The sequence below is a fragment of the Lynx rufus genome, unplaced genomic scaffold, assembly GCF_022079265.1.
Source record: "Lynx rufus isolate CCGP_SWC_20201006 ecotype Redwood Valley unplaced genomic scaffold, mLynRuf1.p SCAF_12, whole genome shotgun sequence".
Taxonomy (NCBI): Eukaryota; Metazoa; Chordata; class Mammalia; order Carnivora; family Felidae; genus Lynx; species Lynx rufus.
Genome location: NW_025814826.1, coordinates 19,816,307 through 19,835,373, shown reverse-complemented (window position 1 = coordinate 19,835,373; position 19,067 = coordinate 19,816,307). Strand labels below are relative to the sequence as shown.

The 19,067-nt window shown below is 40.7% G+C and overlaps 1 protein-coding gene across 1 annotated transcript in view; it reads left to right on the top strand.

Annotated features, from left to right (window-relative positions):
* Window positions 1–19,067, top strand: part of CPA6 (carboxypeptidase A6) — a 313,869-nt gene that overhangs the window by 229,791 nt on the left and 65,011 nt on the right. The window contains exons 4-6 of the mRNA XM_047073812.1: window positions 6,532–6,646; window positions 8,863–8,964; window positions 11,244–11,348. Of these exons, the coding sequence (XP_046929768.1) occupies window positions 6,532–6,646; window positions 8,863–8,964; window positions 11,244–11,348 (322 nt within the window). The remainder of the gene's footprint in view (window positions 1–6,531; window positions 6,647–8,862; window positions 8,965–11,243; window positions 11,349–19,067) is intronic.

The window sequence follows — 19,067 nt, the reverse complement described above, 5'->3', positions numbered from 1 at the left end:
TCACTGTAAACACAGAAGGTCTTCTCTGAGGAATGGAGAGCAGCCTAGCAATGCTTAGAAAGTGGATAAAAATGCAGGGGCAGATAAAACTTTCTGCAGGAGCAGTGACCGCTAAGCAGAAGATGAGCCTTGGGACTTACAGGCAGAGGGGACAGTGCAAGCAAAGGGAAAAAACAGTATAATACCTGTGTGGGGAACTGAAGTGGCTCAGTATTATTAGTGTACAAAATCAAGTCAGGGAGGGGCGCCTGGGTGGCTCAGTCGGTTGAGCGACCGACTTCAGCTCAGGTCATGATCTCACAATTTGTGAGTTCAAGCCCCACATCGGGCTCTGTGCTGACAGCTCAGAGCCTGGAGTCTGCTTTGGATTCTGTGTCTCCCCCTCTCTCTGCCCCTCTCCCGCTCATGCTCTCTCTCTGTCTCAGAAATAAATAAACATTAAAAAAATTTTTTTTAAAATCAAGTCAGGGAGTAGAAACAAATAATGCTGGAGAGGTTGAGAGAAGACCAGGTTGTGGGAAGTCTGATGTAGAGGGCTAGGAGTTCAGGCTATCTAGTATGTGGTTCTGCACACTTGAAAGAGGTAAGCAAGGAAGCCATGTGTAAGTAGGGGTGGAGGGGCAATAGGAGACTACAATAGTCCAAGTAAGATGTTGTGAGGCCTTGAGTCGGGACCAGAGTAGTGGGATAAGGAAAGCTTTAAAAAAAAAAAAAGTGAATAGGCAAAACCACCTGGACTCTGCACTTAGTTGGATGTAGGTGGAAAAGGAAGAAATTGAAAACAACCTCAAATCTTCTAGCTTAGGTGATTGAGTAGATAGATTCAAATAAATTTGGATATTTGGTTTGGGTTTTTTTTTAAAAGGAATCGTTAAATAGTAAGAATGGAGCAAATGGAAGATAGTCACAGAAGTTAAGAAATGAGAGACTTTCAGGAGGGAGAACATCAGTGATGCCACGTGGTGCAGTAATATCCAGCAAGAAAAGGACTGACTGGTTTCCTTTGGATTTGGCAATGGAAACTGTGTTGGTAACTCTCATGGTGGGATTATATTGTCAGGAGCAGAAGACAGAGAAAGTACAGAGAAGTGAATAGGAGGTGAGAACATGAAGAAGCAGAGCAGAGTATTGCTCCTAGAAGTTAAAATAAGCTGAGAGGCAGAGAATGAGGAGTGACTACAAGGAGATGCAGCATCAATGACTGCTTCAAATTTGGGATTTTAGGGGGGTAGGGGGAAACTTTTGTATGTCTGTAGGCTGAAGGGAGGGACCAGTAGGGAAGGACACACTGATGGTACAGGATAGAATGCACCAATGGAGAAATGGGTTTGAGCACTAGAAAGGATGCCTTATCCAGGAAGACTGAAGAGGTAAATGTGAGTCTAGTTAAGATTATAAACAGGAGAGTCAACAAGTTGAAAGATATCATAACTAAGGGCTAAATTTTCTACGTGGAATAAGAAGCAAAATTATCTACTGAAAGGGAAGAAACGAGCTAAACAGGGTTACCAAGAGAAAAGCTGGGGTTTTTGGTGCAAAGCAGGGCGATTGTAGCACTCATACAGAGTTGAGATTTTGTTGGATTAGGACCACAGAAAGGTCAGGATCAAAGAAGTTGAGGTTCCTAGTGAGATACTAGCTTAAGTATTCATCCATGGCATCAAATCTGGATAGGAAAAGAGAAGAGTCTAGGAGGAATTATGTAGTCGAATTTAAGAATCAAGAGAGGTATAATCTTTATATTGAAAGAAGATACAGCATGACTGAGGGCAACAAGGAAATGGAGGGAAGAAAATCTTGACAAAGTGTAGGCTAAGATTAAGAGTCCTGGTGTAGAACATTCATGGCTGGTGACAAGATTCAGGTGTTAGTCATGGAGGTCATGGCTGAAATGGAGTGTAAATCATTGAGACTGATGTGATTGAGAATGGATGGACTAAATCACCAGAGAATCATCATAGCAGTTTTGAATCTCATTGGCTGATGATAAGATTAGAGGTGGAGAGACAGATGTGCTCCTGGGACAGTAATATCAGAAAGTACCCAGGAGTCAGAGGAAAGAAACAAGGAATGGCATGATGCTGAAGGCAGGATGAGCTTTTTCTGGAAGTTAGAAGATTGATGAGAAAGCATGTGAGAATGCTGGGGTTCAGGAGAATGCTGACCTCCTTCCCTTTGGTCCCATGATAGGTGGTGTGGCGAAAGAGAAAGCCACAAAAGAATCTGTCCTTGAGAGAATTCCATTTCCATTAGGGCAAGAATATGAAAAGAGAGAGTTCTCTGAAGAGACAAGAATACAGGAAGTTTATTTACAGAGAAAGCAGGATTCCAGCAGACACAAGGGAAAAGGAAGTGGTGGAGAGATAGAAAGTCAATGCAGGATCTGGGCAGAGAAGTGCAGTGTAGTGAATCAATGACATGGGAAGGAGTGACCTGCCTTTCATTTGGAAACTTAGGATTTCAGGGCTGTGAAGCATATTTGTAAATGACTAACCTCAATTACTCCAACTTCTTAGCAAATGGTTGTACTATCAAAACTGGCACAAAGATCCCTGATGATGTCTGGTAAGGCCTGGGATGGGCCTGTGGCTCTTTGAGTCCATGGTGAAAGCCCTAGTCTCTCTGGAAGGCTGAGCCACAGGGTGCAAAGTGACAGTGACATTCCTCCCTGGTCCACACAAATACTTCCCTGCCAGAAAGATAATTACAGCCTTATTAAAGTACTTATATGCTTTTTGCAGAAAGGTACTTTATCTGTCCTTCTAGAACAGGGCAGAGTCACAGCTGTGCATAAAACTATTGTTCATATTGAACACAGTTTAGTCATCACTATAACTTTGAAGGAGTGCTTTGATTCTCTGAATGCCTGGAAGGAAGGAGCTTAGTAATTATATCTATAGGTGCTCAGCAACAACTCACATGCTTCATTAATTATAATTCAGTAGAAAGGAATATACCAGTTATTTTAACAAGTCTCTATTTCCTGCCATTAAATATAGGTCATGCGGAACTGATATAGAATAAAATATCACACTTTATGTCACAGAGAATAGAGTCTAAAAAATGAGTATTTTAAATCAGTTGTCTCCTCATGGAGGACAATCATTTGGAATTATTCATTTTGTTGGTCCCGAGATAATAACACATAAGAGTCGATTAAATTCCACAGGGCAGTAGATAGAGATCATTTTAATTGACTTTTATTATTGTAGCCTGGGGTATTTCCAAAAGATTATCATTAACTCCGTACAACTATACATAATATATAGCTGTAGTCATCTTTAAGGAAGAGATAATGTGACCTCATGTGTCTGGCCCCTAGGTAATCAGCCCCTCTCAATGACATGAAAGATGAGATGATTCATTCTGTCATAAAAAATTCAATCATTTTATAAATTAAATACCTGTAAAAATTGGCAATGGAATTTCAAATATTGAGCCTCACTCACCCACCCTGGAAACTTTGGGGACATGGTTTTACACTGAATGTTGACATCACTTGGAAAGTTTTCAGTGACTCTGGTCGCTGTTATATTATAGTACATGCACCTAGGGTAGGGATAATCATGAACCACAAAGGACTAAGAAAATACAACACTTACAAATGCCATTTTGATCTCCTTCTCATTTTTCTGCTGGTGTCAACTATTTGACAAGGAAAATGAGGCTAGACCTGCCACACCACAATTATTTTAATTTTCAGGTTGGTCTTTTAGGGTCTGTATTAAGGTATAGTCGTTGAATAGAGACCTGTATTAGTTTGCTAGGGCTGTCATAACAAATCCCATAGACTGGCTGGCTTAAAAAGCAAAAATGTAATGTCTCATGATTCCAGAGGCTGGAAGACTGTGAAATGAAGGTGTGGGCAGAGTTGGTTCCTTCTGAGGTCTGTGAGGGAAGGACCTGTCCCAGGCCTCTCTCCTTGGTTTGTAAGATGGACATCTTTGCCTCTTCATATCTTCCCTCTGCTTGTGTCTTTGTGTAGTAATTTCCCCCATTTTTTAAAATTGTGGTAAAATATGCAATATGAAATTTACCATTTTAACCATTTTAAATATACAATTCAGTGACATTAAGTGCATTCACATTATACAACCATTAGCACCATACACCTCCAGAACTTTTCCATTTTCCCAAACTGAATTTCCTCTTTTTTAAATGTTTATTTTTGAGAGGGAGAGGGAGTGCACACTTACATGTGTGTGACCTGGGAAGGGATAGAGAGGGGGACAGAGGATCCAAAGCAGGCTCTGTGCTAACAGCAGAGAGCACAATGTGGGGCCAGAACTCACAAACTATGAGATCATGACCTGAGCCAAAGTCAGACACTTAACCACTTAACTGACTGAGCCACCCAGGTGCCCCTGAATTGCCTCTTTTTATAAGGACACCCGTCATATTGGATTAGAATACATCCTACTGACGTCAGTGTAATTACATCTGCAACAGTCCTATTTCCAAATAAGGTCACATTCTGTGGTGCTGGGGGTTAGGACTCCAACATACAAATTGGGAGAGAAGGGGACACCATTCAACTCATAACAGATCCCCACACACAATGGATTTAATCACATATAATTTATTTCTCCCTCATGCGACAGTCCAGAGGTCCAGAAGCTGTTGCTGTGATAGTACAGCCCTCACTGTTGTGATGATAACTATCTCTCTTGCTGCAAAGCTGGTGACTAGACACTGGAGTGCTGAGTCCAGCAACCTCGACTTTCCCTGAACAGTCACATTTCTGACCTTGACATGGTCACAGCAACAGCAGGAGATGGCCACTGCATTTCTTAATTTCCTATCGTACCAGTGTTCACAAATTTGTACCCGGGACCCTAGCTGCAAGAGAGTCAAGAAAAAGTAATTTTTGGGTTCCCAGCCCTTGCAGTACAAGAAGTCCATATGGAGAGTAGGCAGCTAACCATATCTAGCACAGACACTCAAGAGAGGAAAAAGGAAACAAGGGTCAGCTATATTCTCATATTCTCTTCCATTTGTTTTTTTTCTTCCATTTGTATTTAATATGGAAACTGAGAGGACTAATACCAGTGGGTTTCCAGATTTAATTAGCCTAAATTATTTGTTTCCAGATCATTAGCCTAAATATCCCAACAATATATTAAAATCACTAGGTGAGCTTTTAAAAAGGACTTCTACCTATTCACAGATATTCTTGTCTATGCAGGGCCCAGTGTGGCATTTTTTTTAAGTTTGTTTATTTTTAAGTAATCTCTACACCCAACCTGGGGCTCCAACGCATGACCCCAAGATCAAATGAGCCAGCCAGGCACCTCAGTGTGGCATAGTTTTTAACGCTCACGGGTGACTTTAAAGCAATGCAACTCAAGAATCACTGGCCTAAATGACTAAACAAATATTAGGAAATCCAAAAACTAGCTCCATATGGCACTTGGAGATTTTAAAAGGAGACAGAGAAGCCCAAGAGTTTAATCATCAAAGGAGCTAATATCCAACTGGAATGATTCCATACAACTTGAAACTAAAAAACTTTACATGATAATTTTCTTACTTTGGTGAAAACACTAGCAAACTTGACTAGAAAATATTAAGATAAATCTTTTGTAGGAGCAATTCTCCATTAGAATTATTTTGACAATTCTCTGAATGGGCATTTCATTATGCGATTAGTAATATGTTAAGTCTTTTATCAATTAATAATGATAAATGATAAAGAATCTAAGAATCAATTAAGAGGCGTAGTTTTTTTGCACTGAAACTCCTAGGAAAATACTGCCTTTCTAAAGGGAACAATGGTGGTTCTATCAAGAGCTGCCAAACAAACAGATGTATCCACATCAGAACTTCTTAACTTTCTGGTGATAAATGTGAGGAATTGCTCTTACCTTGAGTGGAAACAAGTTTCACTTGTTTATTTTTAGAAGGTCTGTCCACTCTGAAAATAATGCAAACCCAATATACCCCAACTCAATTTTGCAAAAATTTAAACATTTTTTTAAACCTTTGAAAACTTTTCATATTGTGTTGCCTTGTCTTGTTTTGGTGTTCCTAATGTCACACTGGGCTTAGAGTCTAAAGACTAGAATCCAGGTTCACATTCCAAGCTCAAACTCTAGCTCTGTTCTCACTAGCAGATGATATTGGCAAGTTCTTGACCCTTTTGAGGCTCATTTCCCCACTTGTAAAGTTTAAGAGTAAAATTTACCTTATAGGTTTGTTAACTAAGCTTGTGTACGTAAAATACATAGCGTGGTGCCTAAGTAGGTATTCAATAAATGTAAATGCCCATACCCATCATTCGGTTCTTGTAGCTGCTCAATAAATGGTAGTAATTATTATTATTTGAGACCATCTTCTTTAGTTTTAGATTTTCATTACCCAATTTAACAGTTTCTATTTCCCAAAAGAGAATACTTTCCCAACATTTGGTATTTTTAGAAATGTCATTATTTGCTATATTCTTTTTCACTGATGCATGATTTTCTTTTGATATTGCCTGATTTTTATATGCTCTCCATTCAATTTTCATCATGTCTATCATTTCAAATCCAGGATCCTCATAGAAGATCTTCAGAAAACACTGGAAAAGGCAAGCAGTTTGCGAACCCAGAGAAATCGAAGATACCTTTCTGGATATAATTATGAAGTTTATCACTCCTTAGAAGAAGTATGTAATCAAAGGAACTTTCATTCTTTTTAATAAGTGCATCTTTATCATTCAGGTCTAATGATTGGGAGAGAAGCATAAAGACAGAGGTAGGGGCTATATGAAGAATACATATAGCTCTTATATTGTCTAGCCACCTCAGTTCAATCATCCCTTCTATTAAGCCTTTAAAAGAAGTGGCAAAATAATTTGAATTTCATTTGCTTTACCCAACCCACCCCCACAGAGGACATGGAAGTGCAATGTAAAAGCAAGGGAATGTTGCTATAATTGCAGTTGTGAAAACCTTAACTAAAAAAGCATGGAAGGTAGATCTAGTCAGAGTTTGAAGGCAATGATTTGGTTGAGGGATGGAATGAATTTTGATGCTCACTCCACAGCGTCTGCACAGGTTGGGACCTCCCACAGGCCAGGCTTCATTTGTGGAAACTCAGGGCCTTTTAACATGTTATTTACTCTTCCTAGTATTTATTCTATAGCAACTTCATTCCCACAACCACATCTTTGACTATTTCACCTGGACAATAGTTACTCCTTCAATATCAGATCAAGCAAAAAGATGGCTATTTCTATTTTCCCAGATTGGATTAGAACTCCCCAGCTCCAACCCCAGCTTATTACATGTACCCACAGCACATGGATAGAATATCTATCATAGTTTTTATACACATAATTTTAGGATTATTTGATTAATGCCTTAGTCGTCCTCAAGTTCCAAAGCAAGTTTCACGAGGACAGGCCATTTCTTAAATGCATTTTTAAAAATTTTTTTAATGTTTATTTATTTTTGAAAGAGAGAGCGAGAGAGCAAACATGAGTGGTGGAGGGGCAGGGAGAGAGAGAGACACACACAGATTCCAAAGCAGGCTCCAGGCTCCACACTGTCAGCCCAGAGCCCGATGAGAGGCTGGAACTCACAAACTGTGAGATCATGACCTGAGCTGAAGTCGGACATTTATCCGATTGAGCCACCCAGGACAGGCCATTACTTTCTTGTTCACCACTATATCCATAGTGACAAGCAAATAGAGACCTCCAAATAGGTAGCTGATGACAGAATGAATAAATTAATAAATACACACATTTTCCATGCTTCCCCTGAATTGAGCAAAGGAATGTCAAACACAGAATTAATGAGATCCTGTTATATTCTTAGGAGAATTTTTGGTCCTCTTGATAGTTCTTTTCAAAATTATTCTTTTCAAAATTATTTTCACATGTTTCTTGTTTCAACATGTATTTTAGAAGCTTGAAATTAGAAGCAATGGAAGTTTTAGATAACCTGGAACACAGAAGTGCTATGACATGCACTAGAAAAAAGTCAAATTTTCAAACTATATGTAGATATGTACATACATATACATACATACATATATATACACACATACATATATACACACACACACACACACACAAGATATATATCCTGCTCATTAGACTCAATAAGAATAGAAAGGAAAGAAAATATGGATACTTCTCAAAATCTGCTTTTTCAGCACAGACTCTCTTGCACATCATGGAACAGCGGGACACTTCTGTGTGATTTCCTTATTCGTAGTAAAGCTTTTAAGTCAGAAATGTCATCCATATTTCTAAGTGCCTTATTCATCCATCTCAAATATTCCTTCTCCTGATGACAGATAAGTGTGTGTGACTGGATCAATGCAAATCTATCACTGTTCTTAGGGAAATTATTCAAAAAATGCCCTCTGATGGCTTGAATAAACTTTAAATGCAGAAGACAATGCCTTTTTCTTAGCATCTTCTGTTCAGTGACAAATTGCAATATATAGGACTTTAATAGACACTTTGAAGTAGTTTGGATGGTTTTCGTGAAGATGATTTATTTCTTTTCCTCTTAAGTACTTAGGGGGAAAATGGAAATAAATTTTTATCTTGAAAAGAACCCAGAATACATTGATTAATTTTCTGTAAATCGCCGCCATCAAGATATTAATGACAAATGGTAGTAGAATGTATGCTCTAAAAGGGGAACAATATAAAGACATGAAGCTACTATTTGTAAAGACAGAAAATAAAATATAGTCTTAAGTATCTTGAAGAAAATTAAAAACACAAAATTGATTTTTGTTCAACTTTATAGTCATGTATGTCCTTTGAGTTCTGAGACCTATTATTGCCTTTTGTTACCTTTTGTTCTCTGAAGCCTCCATAATTGTGAAAGTCTGACATGGTTTTTATTTATCTGATTTTAGATTCAAAATTGGATGCATCATCTGAATAAAACTCATTCAGGCCTCATTCATGTGTTCTCTATTGGAAAATCATATGAGGGAAGGTCTCTTTTTGTTTTAAAGGTAAAAATAAATTATTAACAAAATAAATATTTATTAAACATTCATCCTTTTCACGTTTGACTTATGGGGAAAAGAAAAGAAATGGTCTTTCACGGCGTCTCATACTTAACATCGTTTTAATTTAAGAAAAAATTTCCCTTAGATTTTTGGGCCTTATTTAATTTTTACCATTGAGTATTCCAGAGAATGCTGTTTCTAACATATTCAGAGTTACCTATGCCCTTAAAAATAATGGCTTTCAAAATTATTTGTGAGCTGGTGCTACTCAAGGTGAACCAGTGAAAAACTACATAAATTTGTAAGCAGATATGCATTCTTCCCAGCTGTTGACCCTGAGTTCTCTTCCAGCTACTGACGCAGAGCTCTCCATCCCTTCTCAGCCAAGCATCTAAAAAGATTTCCTATAGGGGCAGCTGGGTGGCCCAGTTGGTTAAGCATCCAACTTTGGCTCATGATCTCGCTATTTGTGAGTTCACGCCCACATCTGGTTCTGCACTGACAGTGCAGAGTCCATTTAGAATTCTCTCTCTCTCTCCCACTCTTTTTGCTCCTCCCCTGCTCACGTGCACACTCTCAAAAGAAAGAAAGAAAGAAAGAAAGAAAGAAAGAAAGAAAGAAAGAAAGAAAAGCTTAAAAAAAAAGATTTCCCTATATCACTGTCTCTATTTCTTCACTTCCCATTCAGACTCACTGGCCTTTGGCTCCAAAGCTCCTCTAAAACTTGTCTTGATGAGGTCCGCAATGACTCCTAATTTGTTCTCTTCCTGTCTCTCTGACCATTCAGTGGCTCATTCACTGGCTCTTCTCCTCCTGCCTTTCCAGTGGGTTCTGTTCATTCCAGGACTCCATGCTCAGATGTGCTGTCCCTCCACCAACCTTTCTAGATGAACACATCCACCCTATGGTCTCAATAATCATTCCATATTCAGTGAAGTCCACCTTCTGGACTTTTACATTCATATTCTATTGCCTACTTGACCTTCTCATCTGAATATTCACAAAAGTACTTCAAGCTCACAATGGCATTGCTGTGATTGCAGTTAAGAAACATGAGCATCATCCTAAATTCCTCTGCTTTGTTTTCACCACTTCCTTTAAATCTACCACCAAGAACTGATGATTTTTTCTTCTAAGTATCTTTTGGATCTGCTCCAATTCCTCCTCTGTCTTCCCTGCTGTTACCATAATTTATCTCTGGATCTCTTCTCCCTGGACTATTGCAGTAACGGCCTCAGTACTGAACTTTCTTTCAAGTCCCCATCCTCTCCTGTCTGATACTGTCATCCATCACTGCTGTTAGTGTTCTTATATCCATTCCTCTGTGTCTCTCTTTCACATACGTATACACTTCTGTGTCCACCTGCCATTTCTTCCTCATACCCCAAAAGCCCATTCTTCAAAGAGGATGTTCCCAGATTCTCTTCCAAGCTTGAGATGCCTTCTTCTAACTTGTCTTCTGGACCAGCTCCAAGTCTTACTCAAGTACTTAAGTGTTTCTCGTCTGAAAAGCCTTCTCCTACTCCCCGGGAAAATTACACATAACACCTCCCATGTTCCCTAAACAACTTCTGCATCTTCACATCATAATGGTTAATTGTTCCCATGTCTGCCCTCCCTACCAGCATATAAATTCCTTGTCTTTTCTTCTTTGAGTCTCCAGTGTCAAGAACAATATCCCCAAAGGATTTCCTGAAGTGTTAGTTGAGTGAAGTAATGAATGAAAACTAGATTCCCTATGAAATAATGTTAATAGCTATCTATTTATTACTGAGTTAGAAACCACATTTAAGTAATATTGATATAATAGGATTATAAAGACAAATCTGTCACTTGATTCTACAAATCAAATTGTTTTGCTTTTCCATTTTGTGTTGTAATAAAATTTGACTTTGTCCACCTATAAAACATAGTTATTACTTAAAGAAATATTCCTTGGGAATTTGAAGCTGATTGTCTTAGAATGCTTGGGAGGACGGGGAATTTAGCATTTTACTTAACAGTCACAAATTATATTAAAGGAAAAGCAAGCCTATTTAAGGGATTGCCCTTTTTGTGTATTTTCCAGTTATTTGATTTGTAATTCAGGCAATAAAGTCATTGTTTCTGCATAAACAAGCCTGCACTTCTGGAAAGATAGGAAATCTCTTTATCTTTTTTGTGAGTTACCTAATTAATCAAACTATAGTGAAGAACTATTCTGAAACCTTATTAAATTATGCTTTTCAGTGAATCTAAAAATAAAAGCCTGACTTGGTTACTATGAACACTCTTGTTTTCAGCTGGGCAGAAGATCACGAACTTACAAAAGAGCTGTCTGGATAGACTGTGGTATTCATGCAAGAGAATGGATTGGTCCTGCCTTTTGTCAGTGGTTTGTAAAAGAAGTAAGTTAAACCCTTTATACAATGTCCATTTCAGCTAATTGATGCTTCCCATGTGTTTTTATTCAGTTCAAGGAACAAAACCAGCAACTAGAAGCCAGCAATACCTGATTGAGTAATAATAACACCTTGATTTTGCTGGGTCACTTTCACGTTTCTGAAGACTTCTCATAACCTGGCTCAGTTTATCCTCACCTCTGCCCTTAGAGGTTGGAGTTGCCAACACTCATTAAAGAGAAAGAATCAGTTTCAGAGCATTTATGAATTCGTAAACAAATTAGAAATCAGCCAGGTAGCTGATATGTGGCAAAAAGATAAACATCCAATTTATGGTGCTCCAGAGAAGTTTCTCATACACTATCCAAGTTGGAAAATTCTACATCACTTATCACAATGATGTCACATATACTTTAACAATAAAGGGATGAGCAAGTGATTGCATTTTGCTCTCCTGCTATGGATCTGCAATGTAATCCCAAAGACCTTTGGCATCTGTGGATTTTGCATTCAGTTTTAGTGCTTTTCAGCAACTCTAGTGATTGAAGACTCATAGTGATTTCTTATTATCCAAAGGCTTCATTTAAATCATAAGTCCTCTGATGCTAGTGTATCAGGTGGGTCTCTATCTTATGCATGGGCCAAACTCATGGACCAACATCTTGATATATGTTTTGAAATTTTCTATCCATCATCAAGAATGACTTTCAAGGTTATTTTTACACTTTAGTAATTTTTAAAACTCTAAAAAGAAAATCACGAGTACTGGCAATGAAAGTGAAAAAGTCTAAGGAAATAAAGGTTCTAAGCTAGAAAATAATCCTACAAATTTCTTTAGCCCTGTGGTATAGGGAACCATTAAGAATACAAAAGATCTTTAAATATTTTAGTTCTATTTCACAGTATTTTGTGGGAAAATTATGTGCCCTGCTGAGGTTTGTGATTTTGAGAACACTCCTAGTCTTGGGAAAATGTCCCTCACAAATGTCAAAGATGTACTAAATTTGTAAAATCTGCCTCTCTGCCACTACCAAACCCACATAAGTTTATTTAATTTTATAAATATGATAAAAAAAATTTTAACTATTCCCACTAAGTGTATTAAAGAATTCATATTTTCTTAAAATGTCATCCTGGTAGGACAAATATAAAGTCTAATAAGGATTAACTCTATTAACTTGTAGTAAATACCCATTGTTAGTACATACAACATATTGTCTGCTGCCTTACGTTTCAAAAGGGAAAGGAGGAAACATGGTTACATATAGAACATCTATTGTTTATAAACTGTGGTCCTGTGTATTATTGAAGCACATAAGAATGTATCTCCCAATTTACCTTACCCTCACATGTGCTTACTTATTTGTTCATGTAGTTATGGTCTGTCTCTTCCTGTACCACTACCAATGGCAGAAACTCTATCCTGTTCATTGCTAAGTCCTTGGAACTTAGAACAGCACCTGGCATTTAATCTTCAAATATTTGTTAATGGGAATAATGAGAATCCACTAACAATGATGTGGAAAGATTTCTGGGAGATGACCTGTCAAATCATCTCATAGGGTATAAATGGTACCACCTGGATTTTTTCAGTGCACAATCTGTAGAGCCATATGTGGCAGCCCTGTAACCTAAGCTAAGTTTCCAAAAAGGAGGAGGACAGTTTAACCACAGAAAAAAGATGAGGTATATATAATGATGATCAATCGAGGGTAGTTGATTTTTTTTTTTTTCAACGTTTATTTTTTTATTTTTGCGACAGAGAGAGACAGAGCATGAACGGGGGAGGGGCAGAGAGAGAGGGAGACACAGAATCGGAAACAGGCTCCAGGCTCTGAGCAATCAGCCCAGAGCCCGACGCGGGGCTCGAACTCACGGACCGCGAGATCGTGACCTGGCTGAAGTCGGACGCTTAACCGACTGCGCCACCCAGGCGCCCCGAGGGTAGTTGATTTTGGAGCAAGAGCAAGAAGCATCAATTAAGTCTAGGCTCCATTTCACCAAAGATGAGTAAGGAAAAGCTTCATCCCTCTTTCACCAGGTCATCTTCAAACCATGGGGGTCTAGCCATTTCCATGTCTCTGCTACCCTTCCCATGCCCCTCTCACTCTTCTTCATGGCCATCCACCGGCTCCTCCACTTAATCACTTAAGTATCCCATCTGAGTCGGGCAGTAACCAGAAACTGGGAAAAGAAGCCTTAGGTGTCACTTGTCCCTGTGTCTTTGTGAAAGCAGTGGGGCTGCTAAGGTGGTAGCAGTGACTGTTGTGCACTGACATTTACACATTACAGGCATATAGGAGATGTTCTCATCTTGCTTTGAAGCCACCATTCCCACTAATGGCGGTAGTGGGGACTAAGGGAAAGGGGATGTCAATGATTTAAATAACTTTAAATATGCTAAGCATTAGAACATCATCTCTTATACACTAATTCAGTCCCTTATTAAATTCTCAGCCTCCCAAAATAGGCAGGAGGCTGCTGGTCCAAGAAGGGGCTCCAGGTAGTGTCTCTTTCACAGGCCACCTCCCCTCTACCACAGAAGTCCCATGACCAAGTCCCAGGCTCTCAACTCATCTCATTTCCATGCCTTCTCTAGGGATACCAGAGAACCTCTGAGCTTGCTCTTTGCCTTCTAGGAGGCTCTGGGATGCTGTGTCCAACCCTCTCTCGGATGACTCATGACACACTGCCAGTTGTCTTCTCCTGTATTTGCAGGTTATTGGCATATGAGGGTCAAGTGAGATGATGTCCTCTCAGAGAGACATGGTGAACAGAACAGAGGTCCACTTTTCTTACAATTTTTACCCCAATCTACTAGATTCTACCATCTCTTGATTTCTCTGGAATTTCAATCCCTTGAGAGGGAGTGGTATCAGAAGCCAAAAGTTTGGGTTCATTGTTTTGTTTTCTCTCTTTCTTGAATGATTTCCCCAAACTGCACAGCTTAAAACCACATTTATAACCTGACAGTTTCTGTGGGTCAGCCATTCTGGTGTGACTAGCCATGTACCTCTGGCTCAGGGTCTCTCACGGGCTGCAGTCAAGATGTCAGCTGGATCTTCAGTCATCTCGAGGCTTGTGGGGGGAGATCTGTTTTTGAGCTCACTCACATGGCTGCTAGCAGCCAGAGGTCCACCAGGGCTATTAGTAATAGACGTTCATTCCTTGCCACGTGGGCCTCTCCATAATGCAGCTCACAATACACCACCTGGCTTCCTTCAGGGTAGATGAGAGAGTGAGGGAGAGCAAAACAGCCTCTTTGTAAACTAACGTCAACAGTGACATCCTATCACTTTTGCCCTATTCTGTTAATTAGAAGTGAGTCAGTAGTACCAGACCATATTCAAAGTGGGGTGGGGGGGGGCATGGTGATTATTCAAGAATATGAATACCAAACATGCAAATCACTGGAGACCCCTTAGAGGCTGCCCACCATACTTTGGTGGGACTTTCCTCATAGCTACCACTATAATATTTGCATCCTTACTCAAATGTGAACTAGGACAAAATTTATCAAGCCCTTCTGGGATCCTTATAGAATAGCATATTGCATACAAGTTACTTACACACCAGTTAGTAGTTAGACAACCCTGGATTGGAATGCCAGCTCTGCAATTTACTAGCTGTGTGATCTTGGAGCAAGTTGTTTAACCTCTTGGAACCTCAGTAATAATAATATGTGAACAATAATGGGTTATTGGGAAAATTAAATGATATAATACACGTAAAAGAATTAATAGAGCACTTGGAATATAATCACTTAATAAAATCAACTCTCAGTACTAGAGTATCTAATTTGGTGTTTTTATTTTATTTTTTATATTTAACATTTATTGAAAAATACTACCTCAGTCATACTGCTATAGGGAACTTGTCTAAGAGCTATGTAGTATCAGTTAAATAATAGGGTGGATCTGAACTAAAAGGAACAATGGGTATGGCTTGAGGGAGAAGCACAGGTGCGGTTGTGCTGTGGTTGTAGGTGTTGATGGCTGCTTGGAAGCTGAGTCAGACCAGCAGGTGATCCCAGGCCTCAGAGCCCTCCCAGCACACACTCTCCTGGGCTCCTGGAGATGTAGGGGAGCCCCCACCCTCAAAGGAAGTGGGAGGCTGGGGGCAGAAGAGCATGAGCAGAGGCAGCTTATCCCTGTGGGACAGGCTGGACTGTGGACCTAACTGGGCCAGCCTCTGCCTGAGGCAATGGATTTCTGTCCTCAGCTGGTAGAGCTCTCTCTCCACTGTCAGAGCCACCCTCCAGCTCTTGTGATCCCTCTCCTCACCCAGAAAGACCTCATAGAGGGAGGGGGTTCTCTGAAATTCTCTGCCCAGGTCCTCGGCCATCTTCTTGTAGAGGCTGAGGGTTTGATGGGTGGCATTCAGGCTCCTGTACACCTTGGGAAGTTGCTTCTCCATTTCCAAGAGGTGTGTTTTCTCCTCTGCCGAGTTTCTCTCCAGATGCAGGATGTGCTCTTCCCACATCTCAAGCTTTATTGTGAGCTTCAGCTGGAACTTCTGAATCTCACTTTCCAGGTAGGCATTTTCAATGTGAAAAGACACTTCCTCAGCTTGGAGGCTTGTTATTTGTCCTCTGAGCTTCGCAATCCTCCGATTTTCCTCCATCAATTCTCTGGACAACTTGTTCTCCACATGACACCTGCCCAAGGCACAGTGGCATGGCCATGGCCATGGATTTTCTGATGGACTGCTGACAGGTGAATGGAGCCATCACCATTTTCCACTCTCCTCCCCCCCTCTCCTGAGCCCCAACCTTCTATGTGATGTCTAATGAGCTCCAGCACATGCAGCAACTTCAGCATGGTCTGGCCTACGGTCTTGAAGTGGCTCCCATCCTCACTGGCATCCTGGTGTACTTCTGGATTGGGGGCTCTGGCCTTCCTTCCTCCTCTGCCTTGTCCTGCACTCTCTGCCTCAGCTGCCAGTTTTCTGGACCAGGAGGGCTAGACTTCCATGCAGATCAGGGCTATCATTTGAACCTTCTGTTATTTTCCTCCCACAGGGTTCTCTATCTTCCTGTGATGCTCCCAAGATGGGATTTTCATCAGTTAGTTGAGAAGGTCTTACGGGCTGGCTTTTTTTTTAAATTTCCTTCAGCAGTTGCACAGTGTCCTCCTCTGAAAACCAGCTGAGATTTTCATTCAGGGCAGTCAGAGCAAGGGTTGTAATGAGAGAGGACTGGCATCCCACCCAGGTGGTGTGAGAGCTTCATGGGCTTGTGCCTTTAGTCCTGTCTCCTCCACACCTTTCCTGGGCAGATGCTTTCCCAGATGCTTCATTCTGGGCATATTGCCTCCTAAGAAGCCCCTCTCCTCTTCTTAAACTGTGTCCACTCTTTACTATGAACACCATCACTGCAGTGCATATGAGGATCACCCAGAGAAACCCAGAGTCTCCTGGCATGTGTGGCATACTTTCATACATCACCAGCAAGGCAGCCCACAGCTGCTCCAGGACCAGCTGGGGAGAAATTTCAGTGGCCACCAGCTGGCTCCAAAGGGCCTTGTGGCTCTGCTCCCAGCACCAGTGTCCTATGGGCCACAAGTAACTGCTTAGAACCCCAAGGAGGGTTCCATCTCCAACACAAACCAGTGCCTGGCAACCAGGACTGACATCAGTTGGACTGAGGGAGGGCGTGCCCAAGTTCTAGAAGACCCTACTGCCTTCCTTTGCTTGTTCGGTGGACAGAAAGGGAGACTATATTACACAGTGCATGGGGGAAGTGGACAGGCTGATTCCAGCCTGGAGCTGGGCCTCTGTCAGCACCTCTAGAGGGTTATGGCAGGGCCATACCATTTCTCTCCTCTGCACATATCTCAGGCATAGGGGCACCCATCCCTGATTGAGGCTCATTCCCCCCATTCACAGAAACCTGGTCCCAGAGACCTCCTCCCTCTGAGGCTCCCTCTGTCCTGGCTAAAGGGTGTCCCCAGAGGTACGAACCAAGAGAGTAGATATCCACTTGTAACAACACACAAGGAAGCAATACAACTGGCAGGGTCAGAGATTTTCGTGGATGTTCAGTGGAGCCTGTTTTTCTCATTAAATCCATGTGTTCATGGAAGTAGGGGAGTGTCTATGGAGGTGGCCTATATCATTTTCCTTCACCCTGAAGACATTTTTTTATACTTTTTGCATGGCAGATGTACCAGCAATACCTTAACTTTTGATCTGTGCGAGTCTTCATTTCTCCTTAACTTTTGAAGGATAACTTCAGAGGCTACAGGTTTTTAATTTGGTGGCTTTTTTATTCCACTCCAATCCTTGGTTGCATGGTTTCTAAAGGGAAGTCTTTTTGTAGTCCCATCTGTGTTCCTGTGTAGGTGAGTGGTTTTCCCCAGTGGACCCTGTTCCCATTTTGCTGTTTCTTTAATTTCCTGCAGTAGATGATATTCCTATGTACAGATCCTTTTTAGTTTATTTAAGTACCTCTACACCTAATGTGGGGCTCAAACTCATGACACCGAGATCAAGAGTCACATGCTCTTCCAATTGGAGCAAGATGCCCCCCATGTACAGATTTTCTGGTGTTTATTATGCTTGGTGTTCTCTGAACCTCCTGGGCCTATTACTTAATTTCCTTTTTTCTTTTAATTCATAGCCATTATTTCTTCTAATCTTGTTCCTCTTTCTTCACCTGGTATTCCATTGCAAATGTGTTACACCTTTAATATTGTCCCACAGTTCTTAGTTCTGCTCTGGTTTTCTTTCTCTCCCTCTCTCCCTCCCTCCCCCTCTTTCCTTTTTACTTTGAGAAATTCCTATTGATCTCTCTCCAGTACAAGTTCCCTAATTCTGTCCTCAGCTGTGTGCAGTCTACTAATGAACCTATCAAGTTCGTTTTTCACAATGTTACAAGTTTTTTTTTTTACTTTAGCATTTTTTTCATTCTTTTCTAGAATTCCCATCTCTCTTCTAACATTGTCAATCTGTCTTTGCATGCTATTTTATCCTCTAGAAACCTGAGCATATTAATCATCATTGTTTTATATCCTGGTCTCAGAATTCCAACATCTTTGTGTGTTTGAGACTGGTTCTCATGCTTTCTGTGTCTCTGCAAACTGTTTTTTGCCTCTGAGTCTGCCTTAAAATTTTTACTTGTGAACCAGGCATGATGTACTGGGTATAAGGCACTGCCTTCAATGACAGGCCTGTAGTAGCCTGTTGAGTATGTGGCAGGGAGGCATTCTTAGCCCCCATCAGTCTTGTCTCCACTGCTCCCGAGCCCCGAGGGTTGTAACCTCCTGCATGCTTCCAGTCATTTCTGTCAGGCATGACAGGAGAGCAAGACAGTGAGGGTAGGCAGAGTGGGGTGTTCCTCTTTCCTAGGTCAGTTATGCTCAGGTAAAACCTCAGCGGGTTAGGCTCAGGTTAACTAGATTACCCTCAAGGCAGGCCTTATTAAGAAGAACAGGATACTCTGGTGAATTTCAAAACTTGTTTTTCCTCTTCTTACTCAAACGATGAGGAGATTTGTCTCAGATCTTCACTGAGAGAATCTGGTAGCACTCCTGGAGTAAACTCACAAAAACATGACACCCCACCCACTGTGACTGAGTCCACTTCCCCAATACAAGTCCACCCAATGTACAGAGAAATCATTAGAAAATCAATAAAGACATAAACTCAACAACACCATCAACCAACAGGATCTAAACAACATTTATAAATCGCTCTGCCCACCAACAGCAGAGTGCACGTTATTTT